Source organism: Danio rerio, chromosome 5, assembly GCF_052040795.2.
Source record: "Danio rerio strain M-AB ecotype USA chromosome 5, GRCz13ab, whole genome shotgun sequence".
In the NCBI taxonomy this organism is placed as follows: domain Eukaryota; kingdom Metazoa; phylum Chordata; class Actinopteri; order Cypriniformes; family Danionidae; genus Danio; species Danio rerio.
The window spans coordinates 27,839,332-27,863,061 of NC_141025.1; the positions used below are offsets into that span (position 1 = coordinate 27,839,332).

General features: G+C 34.8%; 2 protein-coding genes and 1 long non-coding RNA gene across 6 annotated transcripts in view; 1 reads left to right on the forward strand and 2 right to left on the reverse strand.

Moving 5' to 3' along the window:
• The window catches only part of lman2lb (lectin, mannose-binding 2-like b), a 90,429-nt gene that overhangs the window by 2,688 nt on the left and 64,011 nt on the right, over positions 1-23,730 (reverse strand). The window lies entirely within an intron of this gene.
• Positions 229-23,730, forward strand: rabl6b (RAB, member RAS oncogene family-like 6b). 4 transcript variants are annotated; one of them, XM_087253525.1, is made up of 17 exons: positions 229-377; positions 969-1,381; positions 3,284-3,418; positions 5,804-5,851; positions 7,154-7,183; positions 8,015-8,067; positions 8,477-8,571; positions 8,654-8,794; positions 9,126-9,231; positions 9,457-9,560; positions 10,940-11,316; positions 11,996-12,164; positions 15,182-15,370; positions 17,496-17,817; positions 17,932-18,115; positions 21,644-21,693; positions 22,539-23,730. In XM_087253525.1, exons 2-17 carry the CDS (start codon positions 1,249-1,251, stop codon positions 22,731-22,733), a joined length of 2,331 nt encoding a protein of 776 aa, XP_087109651.1. In that variant the 5' UTR covers positions 229-377; positions 969-1,248; the 3' UTR covers positions 22,734-23,730. The 4 variants fall into 4 exon arrangements, with proteins under 4 accessions (XP_087109651.1, XP_087109652.1, XP_087109653.1 ...); XM_087253526.1 differs by having other exon boundaries at positions 974-1,381; XM_087253527.1 differs by lacking the exon at positions 7,154-7,183.
• On the reverse strand, positions 10,059-14,275 carry LOC147843989 (uncharacterized). Its single transcript, XR_015491246.1, has 3 exons — positions 13,160-14,275; positions 12,879-12,959; positions 10,059-12,833 (listed from the first exon to the last, which is right to left on the reverse strand). It is a non-coding gene; the product is annotated as an uncharacterized LOC147843989 (long non-coding RNA).

Below are 23,730 nucleotides of genomic sequence, written 5' to 3' on the forward strand. Positions count from 1 at the left end.
TATATATATATATATATATATATATAATTTTAGGTTAGCAAATATAATATTATTTACATATATGATAATATAATGATTTATAGCAAAATATAATACAATAGTTATAGTATATATATATATTTTAAATCCGTCGTATTGGCAGATTAGCAAATATTTTCAAAGTCGTGACAGGACTTTTATTTTGAAATGTAATATCCGCGAGAATGTAATCGTACTGTGTTGTGCTTCACAAATACAGAGAGCAAAATTTCAATGATTTCATTATTCATAAGCTGTACAGGTTCAGTATCAGCACACTGCACAGTGGCTCAGAAATGTAGAATGTGGAGCTATGGATCTAATCCTTCAGTCGGTCTAGAGTAGACGACGATATCACTGTAAGTACAAGTGCATCACAAATCTGCTGTAAATCTGTTAAATGTGCAGTTAGTCATTTCCGCGTTAGCAGGCTAGTGTGTGTACCTGTCAAAAACCTAACGGATCAGCAGTCAACAGTAGTCCGGTCATTTATATGCAATTTTGTGTTTTGATAGATTTCTTCCTTCAGTGATTTTACGTACACTGTGTTCCATTATACAAACATCATGTTCACTGTGTCTCAAAACTTATCGAGCTCCCTAACTAGACAGCAGTTATTTAATGAAATAAATGTATCCTAATAGTGTTTTTAGCAAAGTGCGACATCTCTATGACTGTCAACATTTAAAAAAAATGTGTTTTGGTGATTCGTGACCCTTTAAGACGTCAAATATGGTGCCTCGAAACGTACACTATATAGGCAGCTTACTAGGCTTTGAGTCACAACCTCGAGCATTCCTAGAAATTAGTTTCTGCAGTGTACTACAACCTAAAAGAGGCTTTTCAAATGTTTGCAACTACAATATAATTATTATATAATGAATTTCAGCTACATTAAGCTTTAAACTGTGTGTGTGTGGTTTTTTTTTTGTCTCCTGTATTTCCAACAGAACAGAAGTAAATCAGCGCTTGAATGAGGAGAACTTGTGATGCTTTTCTGCAAAAGCTGTGTCATACAGTGGAAAAGCATCCAGAGATGAAGACCTAAACGCATACTGAGATATCATGCTGTGCCAAAGCATCTTAATTCATCCATGAAACTAATATAGAAATGCTTTATGAGCATTGCAAGAAAGCAGTCCAACCACAGACAGACAAACTGTGGAGGCAGATTTGAGACGAGAATATTTGATATTTTTATTACGCACCTAGAGGGATAATTTGGTCAATATGTTCTCTGCTTTAAAGAAGCTTGTCGGCTCTGAGCCGGTTGGTCCTATAAAGGACAAGAACATCCCTGCTGGCCTACAGTCTATGAACCAGAGTCTGCAGAGAAGATTCGCTAAAGGGGTTCAGTACAACAGTAAGTCAGATTTCTGCTGTCTTTCGGAAAAATGTACAAATAACCCTTGTGTATTGTTCAAGTTGATTACCCCTTCGTTACGTTCGTGGCTGTTTTTGCTCCATTGACTTCCATTATTACCACATTTTTTCATTGCGAAGCCATGACACCATATTATTATGCTTTCTTGATTGTTGGTGGCTTACCCTGTTGGGAAGAGGTACAATTTGTCACATTTGCCTTTGATCACCTGTTGGCAGCAATAACCCTTTAGCTAGGCCTGTGCAAAAATGTTTCTGGCTTTTATATGGAGTTTTATAGAATAAAACAGCTAATCATAGTGTGTATGTGGCTGTGTCTGTATAAATACGCCTATCACAGTAGCCAATATATTGATTTATTGTGGTTATATTGGTTTATCGGACATGACTTTAATAATATTTGGTGATGCAATATATGTTCTCCATCATGTTTACATAAATTAAATTATTTATACTAAATGTCTTCAAAATTTTATCTGATTGCGCAGCTTCTGTCATCTCATCTAATCTAATCTCGATTGGAGGAATTAGCGATTTTTTTTATTTATATATATATATATATATATATATATATATATATATGTGTATATGTGTGTGTGTGTGTATATGTGTGTGTATGTGTGTGTGTGTATATATATATACACACACACACACACACACACACACACACATGTATGTATATATATATATATATATATATATATATATATATATATAAACAATGCTTACTAAAAGGTAAAGAAAAGCTGAATTATCACATTTTCCTGAAAACTACCGACAGGTTTAGAAGGTCTCCAAATGAGCTTGGTACCGAATCTGTGGTCTACTTCCAAAAAAGTGGCGATTCAGGAATAACATTAAAGCCCTTTTAAAGCATTTACATGTCGTTGTTTTTGTCCTTTGAATGTGTTAATGACATATATAAACAACAAATTACATTATATTATAAAAATTATATAATAAACAAATCATTATATAAACACAGACATAAATTGGTCTTAAAATGACAATAATAACACTTATCACAATCTTTTCTATGACAATATATCGCACAACAAAAATGACTTATCATGACAGGCCTATGTATAAATGCACTTAATATGTTTACTATGTTCTGAGAGCTGAGCTGCTTATTTCTTATTTTATCAAACATATCAAGGTAAGTGCAAAGATCTCATACACTCTTACACACACAGACACACACACACACACACACACACACACAAACACACACACACACACTATGCTCCAAACAAAAGCCAGAAACTAAGCTTTTCAGCAAGGTAACTGATGATTAACAGCTAAAATGACAAATTGTATGTCTTCCCAACAGGGAAAATGATCAAGACTGCACAATTATAAACTGTCATGGCTTTGCAATCAAAAAATGTGGTCATAATGGAAGTCAATGGGGCAAAACAAGTCACAAACGTAACAAAAGGGTAGTCAATATGAAAAAAAAGAGCGTATTGTTGAGTTTTTGAAAAACTTTAAAGCATTTGCCAAAATATGTTCCAAAATAAGATTTGTCACCAAAAATCATTCTATTTGCTGAAACACAGAGAAAAATGTTGCCAAATTACACCTCAAAATCACCCCAGAGTGGATGAAAACAACAGCACACAAGGGTTAAATATAGAATTAAGTAATATATGCTCGTTTTGAATTTGTTTGTTTTGATAAATGTTCAGATTCTTTCCAAATGTTCAGGTATTCAATATCTCTGCTGCTATGCACACTGTTGGACTCCATCAAAACACACACACTGCATGTCGCAGCAAATCAAGTCTGTGCTGCAGTTTTGCTGGAGCCTCTGGGCTCTGTGTGCTTGAGCTAATGTTGTTATCTTCACAAGATGTAACATGTTTGTGTGGTCTTTCAGTGAAGATTGTTATCCGAGGAGATCGAAACACTGGGAAAAGCACCCTGTGGCATCGACTGCAGGGTAAGAAGTTCCAGGAGGAGTATATTCCCACTCAGGAGATCCAGGTCACTAGCATCCACTGGAATTACAAAAGTAAGCCTGCAAGATTTTATTATACAAACCTATTATTATTAAAATTCTTCTATTTTTTTTGATGTAATTTTGTTTTTGTTCTTTCCATTTGTGCATCTTAATTATGTCAAAATAGCTCAAGGTAAATGTTCAGTCTGTCGGATAGTGGGAAAAGTAGATTAGCTTAATGCTTTAAATGACTAGTTTAAAAGTGATCTCTAGTGACAGTGATTTCTAGAGTTTGTTTTGCCTATTTATGTACTTCCTTCTGCCAAAATCTTAAGCATCAGCTGTTGCTATTATTTATAGAGAGGCCTTCTACTTTTGATAAAAGGCATGACTCTACTTGTATCTGAGATGATGCTTGAAACACTTAAACACACACTAGGGCTGCACGATATTGAAAAAAAACTTTAATTGCGATTTATTTTATTTAATATTGCTATATTTCACAAGACAACTTCAATAGCTCTATTGGTGATTTTTTTTTTGTTTTATGTATAATTTTTATGGATTGGGATGATTCTGTAGGTGATGAATCTGCATAAAATATAATAAACAAGTTACAAGCACAGATTAATGTAGTAGATCAACCAAACAAATGTAGTCTAACTGTATTCAGTAATGTACACAAATGTACAATAACATTGTATAGTCTTTATTGTATAAATAATAAAATACAATTAATCTTTGTTAACGCAAACTTTAAGCCCAAATGCCTTAAACTCATTTAAAAAGTTAACACAGGTGAAAAAAACGCATGCAGTTAATAAACAGAATTTTGATTCAACTGAAATGACTACAAAATACTCTTGTGTTCTGAATTGTTGTACCTGGTCAACAATAATCCCCATGACATTCAGCATTCAGTGACTATTGCAGATTCACACATTGCAATATTGATGCCAAAACGATGTATTGTGCAGCCCTAACACACGCACGCACGCACGCACACACACACACTCACTCATTGACGTCCACTGTTTTTCTAGTTTGTGAAACCCTTAACCTAATCTATCCTTTACCCTACCCCTAAACCCTAAATCTACCTATGAACATACATACATATATATATATATATATATATATATATATATATATATATATATATATATATATATATATATATATATATATATATATATATATATATATATATATATATATATATATATACTATAGAATTTTATTTGCTATATAATTTAATGCTTTATATACCGGTCTATATATATATCTAAATCACAGTGTTTTTTTGTGTATGAGGCTAATTTACCTTTTTCTAGACCAATAGCTTTTAGGGTTTTGGGAAATTTTCACAACAAGAGCTTTTATCTATGGGGCAGGAAATAAACATGATCAAAAATTTGAATGGAAATTGATTAACATCATGATTAAAGCAAAATTAGCAGTATATGTATTTAGGAAGAATAGCAAAAATAACACATGGTCAAGACAGTTTATTAGGTCTGGAATCTAGTTGAATTCAATAGGGCAGGGGTGGCCAACCCTGTTCCTGGAGAGCCACCTTCCTGCAGATTTCAGTTGCTACCCATATCAAACACACCTGAACCAATTAATTAGGACCTGAACACCACGTGATAATGACAGGCAGGTGTGTTTGATATGGGTTGCAACTGAAATCTGCAGGAAGGTGGCTCTCCAGGAACAGGGTTGGCCACCCCTGGAATAGGGTATATTCACAGCTAGTGTTTTTTCCCCTAACGACAAACTTCTGGTAAACAGTTAATGTAACTTTTTTTTTCAATTTCATAACGTTTCTTTTACAGCATTGATGTTGTAATGTATTTAAAATATAATTAGTTAAATAGGCTTGCGCGTTCATTTAGTTGTTCAAGCGTACAAGATAAAAGGTCCTCAGGATCAGCAGGAGAGTGCAGAAACTTCATTGAAAATACTGGAGTAAAATTCATGTTCATATTTCAAAGACACGTCGTGGAAAAAATGTCATTTAATGCAGGGCATCTTGTCTGAGATCCACTTTATGTTGTATATCAATAAGGCAGTGAAGATCATGGATTTTTAAAGAAAGCAGACCTTAAACACATCAATTTTGTAACAGCAGTTCACCAAAAGCACTTAAACTGAGTTACTGAAAATTAAAAGTCCTTTTGCATATACCCTATTATTAGAAATTAATGCAGTATCTGGAAACCTTCATGTTTTTATACTTTGAATCAAGGGGAACTACTAATTTTTTCGATTAGATGAAGTTTTTTGGATGGGTTTCTTGGTATCGACACAGATTTACTATAGTTGAAATGAAAAATACAAACTTTCTCTCACTCACTCATTCCTAGAGCCGACAGAAAGATATGTTCATTTAAAGGAATGAAAGGAAGTGATGTCAGTCATTCAGAACTGCTCATGTTTGTCATTTCTCCTCAGCTACTGATGACGTGGTGAAGGTGGAGGTTTGGGATGTGGTGGATAAAGGTGAGTTTATTTGAACATGTCTATCAGGTGAATTTGTAGGCACTACTGTCATATTTATCTAAAAGGATCATTTAAAAAATGAATATAAATACCATCATATACTTTCTGCTCTTATGTCAAACCTAATAAAGTTTTTTTTTTCAATTTTTATACTTTTGTTGAACATAAAAAAATATTGTCTTTAACCAAACAGTTGATTTGTAGCCACTGAATTTCAAAGTGTTTATTTTGTCTCACTATGAATGTCAGCGGTAATGGGTAACTGTTTGGTTACCATTATTATTTTCAATCTTATATATTATGATATTGTTTATTAATACTTCTTTTATTATTTTCAATTATAATCTTTTATTTGTGTTAAAACTAAAACAACTAATTAAAAGTGTGTAAGCAGTGAGTAGATTTCTGTTTTGGGTGAGCTATCCCTTTAAAGCTGGAATACACTACAGTGCAGTCAGTATATAGGTTTGCCCTGATTTGCAATCTGGTACTTTTTATGATGATTATGATTTTTTTAAATAATGCATTAGACTGTAATTCCAGGATATTAATCATGCTTGATGTCTTTGGAGCTTTTAGAGTGCAATGTTATCACTTGTCAAGCATCTCTGAACCATGAAGCTCATGTTTCTGTCTATTCAGTTCAGTTTATTGTGCTTAAAGTGAATACAAAATCTGGTATAATGTGATTTTCCCCCTCAAAAAAGGCTTAAGGGCTGCACAATATTGGAAAAAATGACATTGCAATATTTTGTTTGTCTGCAATATGTACTGCAATATAAATATAATTTCCTAAGATTATTTTTTAACTCATGAAATCATCATTTTAAATTGATTGGGATTATTTTGAAGATGAGTATTTGCATAAAATGTAATAAACAAATTTACAAGAATAGACCTAAATTAAGATAAATAAATTAACAGTGTTTTATGATTTTCTGTGGAATCTAACGGTATTTAGATATAGAAATGCAATAGTCATATGTAAAATGTGGTGGCTGCTTATTATAATCCCCACTCAACATTTCAAATCCTGCAATGTGACTATATTGTGCAGCCCTGATCTGTAATGTTCACAAAGTCTACAAACATATGAGTAATTTAGCAGATTTTGAATGTGATGTAGTGTGTTCCATGCATTATCCTGTTTATATCTTTGCTGTGAAAGTGCTGTATGTTACTTTTTTAACCCATTCCCCATCTCATTCTGATGGTCATCCATGAAGCCCATTTCATCCAACCTGAACCAATCATTCTCAGTCATTTCTATTAATGGTATTTTTCTTACTGCTGTCCGACCAGGCCAAAAAATCCCCCTTCCTGAAGGTGTAGGTGAGAAACTCCATAGATTGTAGACATTAGATTAGGACTTGCCTGCGCTTGATCTGTTTGTTCTGTTAACTGAGTGCAAAAATGTTGTGTTGCCTGACTGTGTTGGGCGAAAAATATAGAAGTATCTAGTCTAACACGCCTAAAAAAAACTGTGTGTACTGATGTGCAGTGTGTGATACCCAAATACCACAGATCAACTCTTGCTCATGCCACTAATGTCACTTCCTTTATGAGAAAGGAAAAGGCCACACATATTTGTTACCTGCTTTTGGTGCTTTTAAAGTTGCTGAAAGTTGTTTTGAGCTAATATCTGGTATAATGTTTTTAATGTGGTTTAAAAGTTTAAGATTCCCAAGATCTTTTTGAAAGAAGTTCACTAAGGTTGCATTAATTTGAGAAGAAAAAAAACAACAACTGTAAAACTGTAATATTTTCAACTATTACAATTTATTCCTGTGATGTAAATCTGAAATTTCAACAGTTTTTAGTATTGTTGTCAATGTTTAGGTGATTTTTTTTGTTTGTATGTTTGTTTGTTTGCTATTTATTTATTTGTTTGTTTACTTATTTATTTATTTATATTTATTTTTATGCTTCTTATTATTTTTAATATTGTTGTTTTTTGATGCTTGATTAGTGGAAAGTTGAACGTAACAGCATTTATTCGACAAATAGTTTGTGGTATTAAAAACATATTTAATGATATTTTCCTAATTTAATGCATCCTTGATGAATAAAAGTGTTAAATTCTTTCAAAAATATGCCTTACTAACCTGAAAAGGTTTGAATAGTAATTTATACTAATAATTTTCTACCTCTGACAATCTACAGGAAAGGGGAAAAAGAAAAGTGAAGCCTTGAAGTTGGAAAATGAACCTCAAGAGGTAAATCTATAATAGTAATCTATCAAATTTAGTTATAACAACTGTTAGGTAAAATAAACTAACTTATCATGAGGAATTTTTGATATTTAGCTCTATTTATTACCAGGTTGTTTTAGGTGTTTTAGGTCATTTAAGACTTAGACGTTGCTATCTATTAATAGGTGATAGATAAATGCCTACTCAGACTAAAATGACTGGGAATTATCTAAAAGAAGTTGCATCTGAATTTTTTAAATACAATAAGTTGCGTGTTAATTTGAAATGTCTTTTATACTTTGTTGTTGATAAAACTTTAGTAATTTGCATGATGCTTTGATGTTTGCATGCTGTTAAAAAGTGGATAAATTAATGCATAAATAAATAAATGTAATAAAAAATAAAATAAATGTAAATGTCTGTGTGCTTTTAGCAGGCGGAGAGTGAACTGGCTTTGGACGCGGAGTTTTTGGACGTGTATAAAAACTGCAATGGTGTGATCATGATGTTTGACATCACCAAGCAGTGGTAGGCCAACAAACACAGTCAGAATGCAACTTCACAGCTTGCGCCGCCTTTTGCTAAATGTAAGCTTTGTTTGCACCAATAGGACCTATAATTACATTCTTCGGGAGTTGCCTAAGGTGCCAACTCATGTGCCAGTGTGTGTGCTCGGAAATTACAGAGACATGGGAGAACACAGAGTCGTTTTGCCTGATGACATCCGTGACTTCATCACTGGTCTTAATAGGTCAGAACATTACTTTGAACAGAAATGTGTCAATTAACCATTTTAACTCTCTTAAATTTGCATTATTGTAATTGATTTATGACTTCATCAGTAATTAAATGTAATTAGTAATTCATATGTCACTTTATTCTCATTTAACCTGAATAAATGTCACATTATGGAAGGAATTAGACTGTTAATTCTGTTATCTTGTTAGCAGAAGATTGTTGGTGGCGTTTTATCACAAATAGGTTGAGATGAGTTATTGCCAAATTTAATGTAATTTGTTCATTCATGAGTTAATTATGTTGGGTTATTCTTTTGTAATGTTTGATGTCTTCATGATTTGCAGGCCTCTTGGCTCCTCCTATATCCATTATGCAGAATCTTCCATGAAGAACGGCTTTGGTTTGAAATATTTGCACAGATTTTTCAACATTCCATTCTTGCAGCTTCAGGTAAGCAGGTTGATGTTTTAGTATTTTGTCTGTTGTATAATTTGACCATAAAAATGTAGTAATAATAATAGTAAAACAGCTTCCAAATCAAGCTAGTGTTTGTTTGTGATTGTTAATATTGTCTAAGCTCTATAAGCTGTGCCTGGTATGTTTGCATGATATCATTTTTTTCCATTACTCAAATTGTCAGAGCTTGAAATGAAACAGTCGTTTTAATTTTGACAGAGAGAGACCCTGTTACGACAGCTAGAGACTAATCAGTTGGACATCGATGCCACGCTAGAAGAGCTATCAGTTCAACAGGAGACAGAAGACCAGAATTATGATATGTAAGAACTTCAAAACAGACACTTCATAACACATACTTGCTGTTCTTGACAATATCAATTTATATAAATACAACTACACCACTGTTTAAAAGACTGGGGTTGGTTTTATTTTCTTTTTCATCATGAGTCCTTAAGTTTTTCAAAAGAGATAGTAATGAATTTTCTCTTTATTCATTAATCTTGATAATATTGGAATAATTCAATAAACAAGATGTTTCACTAAAATATATAGGACCACAGCTGTTGTCAACATAAAAATATAAAAAATAAAACAAAAATAGAGGTTTTTGAGCACCAAATATGACCCTGGACTGTAAATCCTGTCATACAGTAAATATAGATGTTTGGCAATTGCTATTTATGCATCATCTGAAAGAACAAGCATGCCATTGATGTATACTTTGTTAGGATGGGACAATATTTGGCTAAGATACAATTACTTGAAAATTTGGAATGTATTTATTCATTTTCCTTCGGCTTAGTCCCTGATTATCAGGGGTCGCCACAGCAGAATGAACTTTCAATTATTTTAGCATATGCTTTACGCAGCGGATGCCCTTCCATCCTCTACCCAGTACTGGGAAAGACACATACACACACACACACACACACACACACACACACTATAGGCTAATTCACTTATAGTGCATGTCTTTGGATTATGGGTGAATCCAGAGCACCCGGAAGAAATCCATGCGAACTCTGGGAGAATATGCAAACTTCACACAGAAATGCCAACTGGCTCAGTTAAGACTCGAACCAGGGATTTTCTTGCTGTGCGGTGACAGTGTTAAACACTGAGCCACTGTCGTGCCCGCTAAAAAAAATAGTTGCGAAAATTATCTTCAAATTTGAGCAAAATTATTTCTTAGCTGTAGATTTTGTATAATCAAGAGTTATGCTTTAATATATTTACAGATGTAATTTTACAAAATATGTTCACAAAACATTACCTTTACTGAATATCCTTATGATTTTTAGCATGATAGAAAAATGTATTTACCAAAATATTCCCATGCAAAGCAAGACTGTGACACCAAAGACTGGAAAGCATTTGCTGAAAAGTCCAGCGTTACTATCAGATAAATAACTAGCCATTATTAATAAATAATAATGCAAACATAATACTATTATTTCAAAATATCACAGTTTTTTTATCAAATAAATGAAGCCTTGGTAGACATAATATACTTCTTTCAAAAAAAACAAAAACCCCACCCCAAACCTTTAAACAGTGGTGTACATATCCCTCCACAAAAGCTACATTGTTTACATTGTAGGCCTTTCTGAAATGACTGCTTCTCTATTTTTAGTTTGCGAACTGCAGTCAGTGCAGTCTTGACATTTATGAAACGGTGAATATCTGTAATGACTTTCAGTTTCCTGGAAATGAACGACTCCCGTAGTAAAGGCTACAACTCTCCCGGTCCCGCTAACGGACAGAGTCCCTCCTCGGGCTCGCAGTCTCCTGTGGTTCCTCAAAGCGGATGCTCCACCAGCAGCTCCAGCCCCTGTAGCCCTCAGCAGCCTCCCATTCCCTCTCAGAAGTCTCCATCCCCCTCTCCGTCCCCTCCTCCTCCTCCTCTCTCCACCAGCCAAGCTCCCGCGGCGTCTCCCTCCCCATCCCCGTCCCCTGCTCACCCCGGCCCAGCAGTCTCTGCTGCTCAGGCTCCTGCTCCTCAAAACCAGAAACGCAGCTTCATCTCCAGGCTCTTTGGCTCCGTTTCCACCCAGGATCCTCCAGCCGTCGCTCAGGGTGAGTTTTAGCTTGATGTTAATAAGTAAAAGTGATGGTAAGACATTTGGCAGTATTTGTAGTAACATATCTTTAAATCTCAGAATTATAAATAACACATCTCAGAATATTAATTGTTGAATATTGAGTTGTAATTAAATTTGAGTTTGCTTTTTATATTAGAAAACACTGCTAATATTTTTTTGGGGGGTGGACAAGAGAGCTTTTTTCTCTTCAAATGTTCAGTGGCCCATTGTTAAAGGACTTCCCTAATGCTATGAACTGCAGAAGGGATTTGAAGGCTGAGAGGAATTCATTCACACACACACACACACACACATTCTCTCAGAAAGATTTTTTTTTCCCTCGAGCAAGACCTACAAAGCCGTGAAAAATGGAGAGGATTAAGACTCGTGCACATCATAAGGATATGTTGTGGATCAATAGAGAATCACAAGACTTCTGGAGTTATGCGGAGGGTTTTGTTAGCTCTTGCACCCCACCTAAAGGAGGAGGATATCAAACCACGGCTTGCTTTTTAGGAAAACGTGTCAACATATCACAGCATTTGTAATTTATTAAACGCACCTCTTGTTGGGAATGGAACTTGCCATAATTGCTGTGGTTGATATATTTTTAATGTAAGATGTTTTTGCTTTAACCCAGATCATGTGACCTCTCTGTTCTTGGATTTCCTCAGAGCCAGATCCAGTATCTGAGGCGGCTCCGCCTACAGTTCAGAGTGTGGATGATTTTGTGCCAGACGAGGGGATAGACAAAAGCTTCTTGGAGGACAGTCTCCCTTCCAACACAAGAGCGGCTATGAACACCCAGCCGTCTGCTGCTGCGGGCACTGCAGATAGTGACAGGTACACTGACTTTAAACTAAAACTAGACTTTTTCATGTGATACGCTGCCTTGTTAGAAAATGGTTTGTGACACGATCCACAGTACAGTTCAACTGATTGTGGTCAGTTAGTTTTACGCTCAAAGGCTGCGTTTGTTTGATCAATAGTCATTGAAATATATTATTGCAATTTAAATAGATCATTATTTTTATATATTTTAGAATGTCCTTTGTTATTTTTAATATTCACAAGACTTCCACCCCTCTGTGGCTGCATAATAATGTACTCTTTCTTTATGAGAGAAGAACGCAGTGAAATGCCATTCAATTTCTAGAGAAAGCTAGATGATGTCATGTTTTTCAGACGGAAATACGTAGTTTAGCGGTATTGAGATGTGTGAAATTAAACTGAAACTGAAAAATAGGCTATGCAAAAGTTTGGGCACTCTCTCTTTTGTGTGGGTTTCAAAACCTGTAGTCACTTAATGCTAATTGATTTCGACAAAAGAAAACTGATTTGAGTGACTTAGTGAACCTTAACAATCCTTACACAGGTGCAACCAATCACGAAAAAGCATATTTAAGATGGCTGATAAAACATATTTAATTAAGGCTGATTGCTAGTTGTCCTTCTCTTTATTGTCAAGCTGAAAGTAGCAACATGGGAACCTCAAAAGACCTTCCTAATGATCTAAAAACTGGGATAATTCATAGACATGAATTAGGAGAAGGGTACAAAAAGCTGTCACAAAGGTTTGAAGTCTCCATCTCCACTGTCTGAAATATAGTAAGAAAATGAAAAGCCACAGGAACAGTTCTTGGGAAAGAAAGATGTGCTAGACCAGGGATGGCCAATCCTGTTCCTGGAGAGCCACCTTCCTGCAGATTTCAGTTGCAACCCATAATCAACACACCTGCCTGTAATCATCACGTGGTGTTCAGGTCCTAATTAATTGGTTCAGGTGTGTTTGATTTGGGTAGCAACTGAAATCTGCAGGAAGGTGGCTCTCCAGGAACAGGATTGGCCACCCCTGTGCTAGACCAAGAAAAATATCTGAAAGGCAAAGGCGAAAAATTGTTAAAATGGTCACAGACAAACCACAGGCCACCACCAAAGAGCTCCAGGAACATCTCGCTGCTGAAAATGTCATTGTACATCATTCTACAGTCCAGTGCACTCTTCACAAAGAACAGCTCAATGAAGGATGATGCGGAAAAAGCCTTTCATGCTTGGCACCCATCAAACCTGACTGAACTGGAGAAATTTGAATATGAAGAATGGTCCAAAATGTCTTCATCAAGAGTTCAGAGACGTATCCTTGACTGTAAGAAGCATTTACAGGCTGTTATTTCAGCAAAATGTGGCTGTACAAAAGATTGATGTCATTATTCTGTTGGGGTGCCCAAATTTTTGCACTTGTCTATGTTTGTTAGGACTAAAACTGCCTTGCATCTGTTAATTAAATAAACGTTATGTCTGTACTGAAATGTTGCTTTATCCATAGGGTATATAATATATTCAAAAAAAAATAGCTAATTTGGAAGGCCAGCAGGCTATGGCTTGGAATTATGAATATGATCAGGGGTGCCCAAACTTTTGGATAAAGCTGTATTTATAGAGGCATTCCACATTAACGTCTTTAATTCAATTATCATTCCAAAGCAGATGTGCAAAAGGTGTACGCTGTTACATTATAATCAAAATCAGAAAGAGTTGAGGTGTTGTGTACAGGGACAACTGTACAAATGTCAAACATAGAAAGTTAACCTGCAGTTATTCAATATAATGTACTTTCAAGTCTTGAAGAAGGTAACCGTCCACTGCTATGATTAGATAACTGTGTAGCATATCAAAGGGGTCATTAGCTGCCTTTCAGTTTATTTTGTACTGTTCTCTGAGGTCCACTTATAACTTCATTACATTTTCCATTAGAAAACATGATGATTTTGAAGTAAGAGTTTTCTGCCCTCTTTTGATCCCCTTTATTGTTTTAGGTGGATTGTTTGTTATGATTGACTAAAAACTTGGGTATTTAAAAATGTTTGAGAGTTTGAAGGGATAGCTAAAGAGTGTACACTGTAGTTTTGTTTCACAGCCTGTATCTTTTATAAATGAATATTTGTGTTTTAGATAAACAAAATAAAAATAATTTTTTTACACATATCAAACAACCAGTAACAGTAAATAAAGTAATAGTGACCATGTAATAAAATGAGGTACCCACACTTGTGTGGTACAATATTACTGCATGTAGACCTGCTTATGCCTCCATCATTATTTCCTTACTACTATGAGACTCAGTGGGTGGAGAGGCACATTCACAGCCTGTCATTTTGGCTGATTTGATTCAGGATGTGAAAAGATCAACAGATTTAGATTTCTCAGTTCATTACCCCTTTAATATAGAAAACAAAGGGTCATTTTGAATAACAGCATATGAAGACTTACTATATTATAGGCTGATAAAATATGTACCAAGTAGTAATCATGAGGTTAAAGTCACTCATACTAACAATATAAATTTACTTTTGTTCTCTCTGAAAAAGCCTTTATCAAACAGTCTTAAAAAACAAACCTACAGTAAAATGAGGCGAATAAACAAATTTACAGGTGCAATCATACAAAGTGCCTACAGCAGCAGGATGTGGCATACCAATCTATTATAGTCACCAATTTTGTCAACACACTGTTTTTTCCACAACTTGGCAACACAAAACATCTTTAAATCCTCTGAGGATTTTTTTAGTTTCATGCAGTGTTTGCATCTGGGATGCTCACATTCCTTTGATGGCAAGGTCTCCAGTGTTTTGGCCTTCTTTAAAAAGGACAACATTTAGAAATATTTTGTAGCAACATGAATGTCTTCACTGTTGATCAGTTTAATGCATCCTTTTGATTATTTTTGAACTGTATTTTTACATGTAAATGAACTGAGTCAGTGGTTTCTGTCAGGTTTTGAATATTCAAAAGTGTAATACATTGAAGCTGGAATAAAACAAGTTCAATTTGCATCTATTCTTGTATCGTGTTTGTTTTAGTGAAGGGGAAGGAAGAGAAGGCAATCCCATGGTTGCTGGCTTCCAGGATGATTTGGACCCTGATGATGCAGAAATAAAACCCAAAGCTGCTATTTCAAGTAAAGACTTGGATATCACCCTCTCCAGTGACGAAGAGGTTCCAAGACCTTCTGTTGCTCAGGATGAAGACCTGGACCCTCAAACACACCTGTAAGCATGAAATCCTCAAGTGGCTTTAAAACTTCTTTTTTTTTGAATATCACTTAAAGAATCTTGGAAACCGGTTGCTATTGACATCTGTGATGGTATAAAAATGTAATAATCATTTTAGATTTTGTTTCAAAAGGAAAGTTCAGACGATGCACTATATCACAACTACTATATAACAATACTGATTAATTGTTGAATTCAGTTTCTTAACAATTATTTGAGTTGATGCACCAATTAAAGACTGACAGCCAATCAGAATCCATTCTGTCATGAAGAACTCAAGCACTTAAAGTGACAAAAGCTGGAGAAAGTTCATGCAAACAGGGGAGAATTCTGTCATCATTTACTCACCTTTCACTTGCTCCAAACCTGTTTAAGTTTCTTATTTCTGTTGATCAGAAAAAAGAAAAATTTTTGAAGAATGTTGAAAACGATAGCCTTTGACTTACTTATTTCCTTTCTACTATGGATGTCATTGGCTAGCTGGTTTCTAAAATTCTTCAGTATATCTTATTTTATGTTCGGCAGAAAAGGGGAACTTCAAAAGGTCATAAATTGTTAGGTGAACTATCCCTTTAAAAAAGGTAGATATGCAGTGATGAGCAATTTGGCTGTTTGCACCAGACATAATACGACAGGAATTTAATTACAGCCATTCAGAAACACAGAATGTGCAGGCACACATGAAATGGTAAGTTTATAATCTATTTAATGCATATTAACCCTCTTTAACATCATTAAATATAGAAAATATTAAATATCTAAAGTTCAATTTCAAACGATTAGTTTTATTTTCAAGATCTGTGGTAAACTATCTGTTGCTGCTTTCAGTATATGGCAATAACTGTCATGTAAAAGGCTATTCAAACTCACATTTTAGCATTTAACACCAAAAGCACATGAGGTGTACCTGAGGGGATCATTGTCAGTTTTCTGTTCTCCACTAGTGAAAAATAGAAGCTGTTTCTGATAAATAAATTCAAGGTGTCGGTTGCATGTTGGTTTATTTTGCAAAATATTCCCTCCATATTCCCCCTTTGCTTTTATTTAGAACACAGATTATATTACCTGCTCCTGTCCCCAATCTGGCAACCTGCTCTTGCATTTGTTTTGATCTAGGAGTGCAATACCTAGTTCAACCACTGGGTGTCAAACTTACATAATGCACCTTTAAGTGTTGCTGTTTATTGTGTTAAGTGTGTGATTCTTGTTATATGCGAAGCACCACCATGTCAGAATGAATTGCCCCAAGAAGATTAATAAAGCTTTAAACTAAACTATACTCATTAGTTAATTTTAGTTTGAAAAACAGCCAATGTTGATGATGTGGTTAGATTTCTTATAAAACATTGATTAGTCAAATCTTAGTCAGCGTGAACTTGAATTTGCTGAGCTTTTATTTCAGTTTTTTTAATGTACTTCCAACTGAAACTGAATATTGAGTAGGGGGCTTTCTTTTTGCTTCTCATTCCCTCAAAAGTGGCATGGTTGAGAATATTGTGGCTAAAGCTGTCAAACTGACGTCAACTTAGAAGACCACCACTCCAAACCCAGAAGCACATGGTCAGACATTGCTAAAAGTTTACCAGGGTGCGTTCTGCGCCTCCTTGGAAGGATGTGTCTTTCTGTATTTGTGGAGGGCATTATCTGTTCTCTCATTCAGAATGGCTGACACGCAAGTGCAAATCGTAAACAAAGCAGCTTTCAGTACCGTTATCACAGTAATTGCTTGATTCTGTGACTCAGAGCGGGGCTCGAACAACACAACACAATGATTAATTATATGAAGTAATATTTTCAGCCAAACATTTACTCCAGCAGAAGCATCAAACACAGCAACAACATCTAAAACGTCTGATATGCGATTGCAAATCCGAAACAAAGCAGCATTCAAAACCAATATAACTTTTTCAGTGGATTAACTTGCTCCGATTAATTGTTTACCCAAAGAATCCAAGTGTGCGCTAGCAAAATAAACATAGCAGATTTAGATTTCACACACACTTTAATAGATTAACAAATAATAGCTCATTAAATTTAAATATTTTTTAGCATCATTATGGGCATCAAATATGCAAACAGTCACTGAATCAAAGGTGATTGTTGATAACATTTGCTTCTTCAGGGCTACTCTGGATTCATTATCACTGGAGGACAAGCCAAAACCTGTCAGCAGGGAGCCACTGATCCAAACCCAGGAGATCATCATCAGCAGTCAGAAAGCGGAGACTTCAATTCTTACTCCCACTCCTTTACACACTACTCCAGCTCTGCAGACGGCATCCGCACATCCTCAAGAACAGGCTGTAAAAGCCAAACCCAGTTCAGCTCAGGCAGAATCCTCAGACTCAGACCCAGACGTACCTGTGGCCGAACAGATGCTCTCGTTTGTCATGGACGACCCTGACTTTGACAGCGAGGAGGAAGTCGTCCAGAAAGTCAGTCAGGTACTGGAGTCGTCATGACGATAGAAGTTCACGTTTCACAGACTCTGCATAATTTACTCATTTGGGGTTTGAATATCCAATAAAGAGCTTTTGTTTTCTTGTCGTTTGCTCCAGGAATCGTTCCCAGTTAGAGATGATCTTCCTGATTTATCTGATGATGATCTAACCGCGGCTAAAATCCCGGAGCCAATGAAGCCTGCTGTGCTCTCCTTCAAAAGTAAAAACGACGGTGACCTCTTTGGCCTGGGAATCGAGGAGAAGTCGATCAAAAGCAAAGACAGCAGTGACGAGCAAGAAGGCAAGTTCTATTAAATTGCTTATTGCATGCTTGATAGCTGTTTTACGAATACATATTAATGCCTTATTCAGCATGATCATGTTTTTGATCCTAAACATAACATTACAACTAGCTTAATAATAATGTGCAATAATTTGGAGTTTTTTTTAAATTAAGCCTTTAGTTATTATATGTGAATATGTGTTGTGGGTGTCATTCTGGTGCAGTGGGTAGCACGATTGCCTCAAAGCAAGAAGGTCGCTGGTTCAAGCCTTGGTCACTTGGCATTTCCGTGTGCAGTTCTCGCCATGTTGTCGTGAGTTTCCTCCGGGTGCTCTGTTTTCCCCCACAGTCCAAAGACATGAGCTATAGGGAAATTGAATTAGCTAAAATGGCTGTAGTGTATGTGTGTGAGTGTGTATGGGTGTTTCCCAGTTATGGGTTGCGGCTGGAAGGGCATCCGCTGCGTAAAACATATGCTGGATAAGTTGGCAGTTCATTCCGCTGTGGTGACCCCTGATTAATAAAGGGACTAAGCTGAAAATGAATGAATACGTGTTGTCTAATGTAAAGTGCGATTTAAAAGCTTATTCATTACTAAGCATATTAGTTTGATTAGGCAAGTCACTGGACAGTAGTCAATTGAAAAAAAAATATTCTTAAGGGAGGCTAATAACATTGACCTTAATAGTTTTTTTTTTTTTTTTTATATATATATATATATATTATTCCAGCCAAATTAAAGTGAATAATAAGACTTTCTCTGGAAAATAAGGAAATAAGGAAAAATCTTATAAGAAATGCTATGGACATTTTCTTTGCTCAGTTAAACATCACTTATATATAATGGAAATATAACTTGGAAAATATTTTTAAAAGATTTAAAAGAAAATTACAGCAGGGCTAACTGCAGTGCTTCCCACACATAGACTCTACCTGGGGGTGCCACTCGGGTATAATAACGGCCACCCAAGTATATTTAGTGACACATTTTTATTTATTATTATTATCATCCTTTTACACTTATGTATCCTCCTAATATAACCAAACATCTGTGATCGATTAATAGACCCGTTTCCACTGAGTGGTACAGTACAGTGTGGGGCGGTACGGGTCACCTTTATCAGGCTTGAGTTTCCACTGCTAAGGGAACCAATGGTACTCTTTTGGTTGGTGTGGTGTACAACAGAAACTTTCAGTCAACGTCATTTTCGCTCAAGAGATGTTAAAGTAAAGGTGTACGGGTCGTTCACATATCATATGAGAAGCATTTCTCACACAACAGATGATTTACACACATAAATACTTGTGTATAAAATTTCTAACTTTTTTAACTAAAATTACTAACCTTTCTATGAACAGGATTTGATTATAGCTGCAGATCAATGATGGAAAATAGCCTACTGCAACGTCTGCAATTACATAAAATAAATAAATGCAACGTATATGAACACATACAGCCCCTTACAGTCTCTGATATTTTACCAACTACAGGAAAACTACACACAGCATACATTTAGTCCTCATTTGGGTTTAAAAAACGACACGCAACATACAGTATAGCCCTGTCAGTGCGAACCTCTCATCTGTATTTTTAACCTTCACCAGCACATGTAACTTCTGTTAGAGAGTATTTCTGTCATTCCGAGTTCATAATAGTCCATAAGGTGATGATAATAGTTAAATATGGCAAATTGTTCGTGTTTTAGGTTGCTGAAAAAATTTGTTTTTTGTTTTCGGCTTCTCCTTTGTTTTTTCACTCGTTAGTCTCGCCTTTGTTCGTTTCTGACAGGATTTGGTGTCAGAAGCACTTCAGTAATCACACGCACGTTATTATCAACAGTTCAAATATAGATGCACGGCGAGCGCAAACGAGAAAGCGAAACCACTTATGCTTTAGACAGCCCTGTAAAAAACTACGGGCTACAGGGCAGATTCTGCTCTTCTTGTCTTTGTGGCTGTTCATCAAGACAACGACATTTTTTGTTTAAGGTTGACCATGGCTCATTTTTATATATCGTATATTAGGGTGTAATTTCACGGCTGTGTATTTAAAACATGGCGCTTCCTTTGTTTTCATTCTGGCTTGCTGCAGGAGTGAGTGACGTATCTCTGTAAACCAATAGCGTTCAGTTGGGCGTCTTTGCAAAGGGTACCCAAAAAGTGGCACGTTACGGTTAGGTTAGTTTTTATTTACCTTTTGACAGAGGACACGACCATTAAAGCGTACCGAACCATACTGTACTATATCATACCACTCAGTGGAAACGGGCCCCAAGTAGTGGAAAATCTCCCTTGTTTACTCAATTCCTTCTGTGTATGTGAGACCTGTCAGCACTCACACAGTCTCACATGCTCTGCAGACACACAGAGATGCGCCTTTTTGGCACTTAAAAATTTGTCCCGCCAGGAATTCTAAATTTCCTGAAATGTCCAGGATTCAGCTTTTGCTTTCTAAAGCTGTGGTTAATCAGTATTGCATTACCTTTTTACTTAAACCTACTTTCACTTGGCTTAGCAGCTGACTGCGCATGCACAGTTGAAAGAGAAACGTTCAATAATTCATTCTTGAATCTAAACAACTCAGAAAAACTTTATAATAGACAAATTTGATAAATGTAAACATTAAAAATGGTCCTAACATCTTTCCTGTTTTACATGTGTAATTTCCATAGTTTCTGAGAATCAAAAAAAGAGCCATATATTGATAAATAAAGTCATGATATCTGATTTAATGTTAAGTCATGATTAAATTGCCTTTTGTTATAGTTATGAAAAGACAATAAGCAGGAATTGTTCATGGACCAATGACATTGCCGCATTGAAATGGTCTATATATTCAGAAAAGACTAAATGACTGGTTTAAACTGACTGCATTAGTGTACAAATACATGTACACCATTAGTAATGGTTAATTAACACATTTGCCTTATTTAAATAATCTGGATGTTTTAATCTTGTAATTCTTATAACTTTTAGAGAGATTGTCTGAAATTCCTTTTTCTGTCATTTAGTTCTCATTTGCTGATTATTTTATTAGTTTGATGATGTCATTAGGCTATATTTCATAGGCTGTTTCATATCTTAATTGCTTTAATCAAGTTTAAACTTGAAAGTAATAATACATAAAATTATCGTTAACAATTAAATAATGTTTTGTATAGTTTTGTAGCACTGTACTGTTTATGTCATTTACTATATAAATACACACAACCACTATATATACACCACCATACAATTTATTTTTGACAGAAATGATCAATTTTGCCCTGCAGGTATACACGAAACTGGTCAAAAGTCACTACTGAGAAGATTATAATAGTACAGAAAATAATTTTTAAAATGCTGTTCTTGTGAATGGAAGAATCATGAAAAGTGTATCGTCCATTTCAGTCAAAACGTTTACTATGAACTAACTAAGCTTGTTAATGTTAGAATTATTTCTGAAGGAGCTGTTTTGCAAACACAATACACTAATAGCTGTGCATATTTGGATGTTAATATATTTGGATCTGAATATATATATTTTTTTTTTGTTCAATGAAAAAGAAAACAAGCATTCAAAGGAAAAGAAGAAAAAGAAAAAGAAGAGTAAAGAGGTAAAAAAAACTTTAATCTATCTATCTATCTATCTATCTATCTATCTATCTATCTATCTATCTATCTATCTTTTTCTTTTCATCTATCTCTCTTTCTTTCCTTAATTATATAAATAGTGAAAATGGTATTTATAATTGATACTTATAAATCTTTTTTTCCAGCACTATATGATATATACAGTATATATTATCTCAATTAGTGCTGGAAAAAGATTAATCGTGATTAATCACATCCAAAATAAAAGTTTGTTTTGACATAATGTATATTTGTGTACTGTGAATATTTATTATGTTTATATAAATGCACACATGCATGCATATATTTGAGAAAATGTTTATTTATATTTAGATATAAAAAATATGTCTATGATGAAATTATATCGAAAAAACATTTGTATGTGTTCGTTTTTATGTATGCATTTGTGGTACATATACATCATTTACGTTTTATGTATGTGTGTATTAAATATATGTAATTCATACATGTCTAATGTCCCACAAACTTTTATTTAGATTTTTGAGGCAATTAATCATGATTAATCTTCACCCACAGCTCTAATTTATATTCAAACACACACATTATATTATATTATAGTATAGTATAGTATAGTATAGTATAGTATAGTATAGTATAGTATGTGTGTGTGAATATATATATTAGTAGTGGGTGAAGATTAATTGACAAAAAGAAGATAATTAATGTATAAACTATTAGTGCAGTAATGTAGAAAAAGAAATGATTAATGTATAAACTATTAGTGTAGTAATGTAGAAAAAGAAATGATTAATGTAAAAACTATTATAAAAATGCTTGTGTTATATTGCTACTTTGTATTTAATCTCAGGATGATGACAAAAGCAGCAAGAAGAAACACAAGCACAAGAAAAAAGAAAGGGATGAGACAGGTGGGGCCTTGGATGAAAAGGAGAAGAGGAAGAGAAAGTCACGAAGCAAGAAAACAGACGATCTTGAAGCTTTTCTGGGCGGAGAGGAAGAAGCTTCAGCAAAAAGAGAAGAGGGTGATTATGAGGAACTGTAACACTCCTCTTTTCTGAACAAATTCACGCATTGGTACCACGAGTTTGAAAAAAAAAGAAGCTTTTTTTAAAAGAGAAAAAAAAATGCTTTCTTTAGCAGCCCAGCATACGACTATACGATCCGATTGACAGGTCAAGAAATGCTTTCATACTGGTTTTCCATTTGCCACAAACACTTTCCTTCCCAGGCAAATCGGGAATGCTGCTGTAGTTCACACTGTCAAACTGCAATAAATGGAAAAGCCATGCGAAACTCCTACAGCCTGCATGTGTAATTTGACCATTGTACTTTGTTTATCAGATCGAAACGGACCATTTTCTCTCAAAACATTTGTGTTTTCAGAATGTTTACATGCTCGCTTTTTATATGTTGCAATGTTATTATTTTTGGATTATCATTGCATTTATGAACCACTACCACCCGAACACAATGTTTCTCGATGATTTTATGGTTTTACTAGTTGCCTTGTGTATGTGGATGAATTGGTATTTATGCTCTATAGATGTTCCGAGAGCTTAGCTTTGTGTAGTTTTTGCTGTGCGTTTAGTGTAGGAAATGAATATGCTGTAATTCAAGCAAAAATATAAAAAAATATGTCAAGAAAAATATTTTAGGAAAGTTCTTTTTTTCCTTAATAGCAGAGGAGTTATGATTAAACATAAATAGTTTCCCATTTTATAAATCGGGAAATGCCTTAAAGGAAACTACGGTATATGATGAAAATGCAACACTTGTGAAAAGAGTGGAGAAAACTAGAATATCTATCTACTGTGTAATTATGCAAAAATTGCATTTGACCTGTTTTGTTTTGTAATTATACCATTTTGAATTTTTGCACTCCATTGTGTTTGTCTACATGACCGCTTCATGCTGGTAAATTGCAAGAAAGGTCTCTGATGTAACTTATTTTAAAAAACATTTTGCTTCATTTTCAAAGAAATCACTGTTGAAACTGCTGTTGCTTGAAAACTGAATTCAATACAGAATACTAGAATATT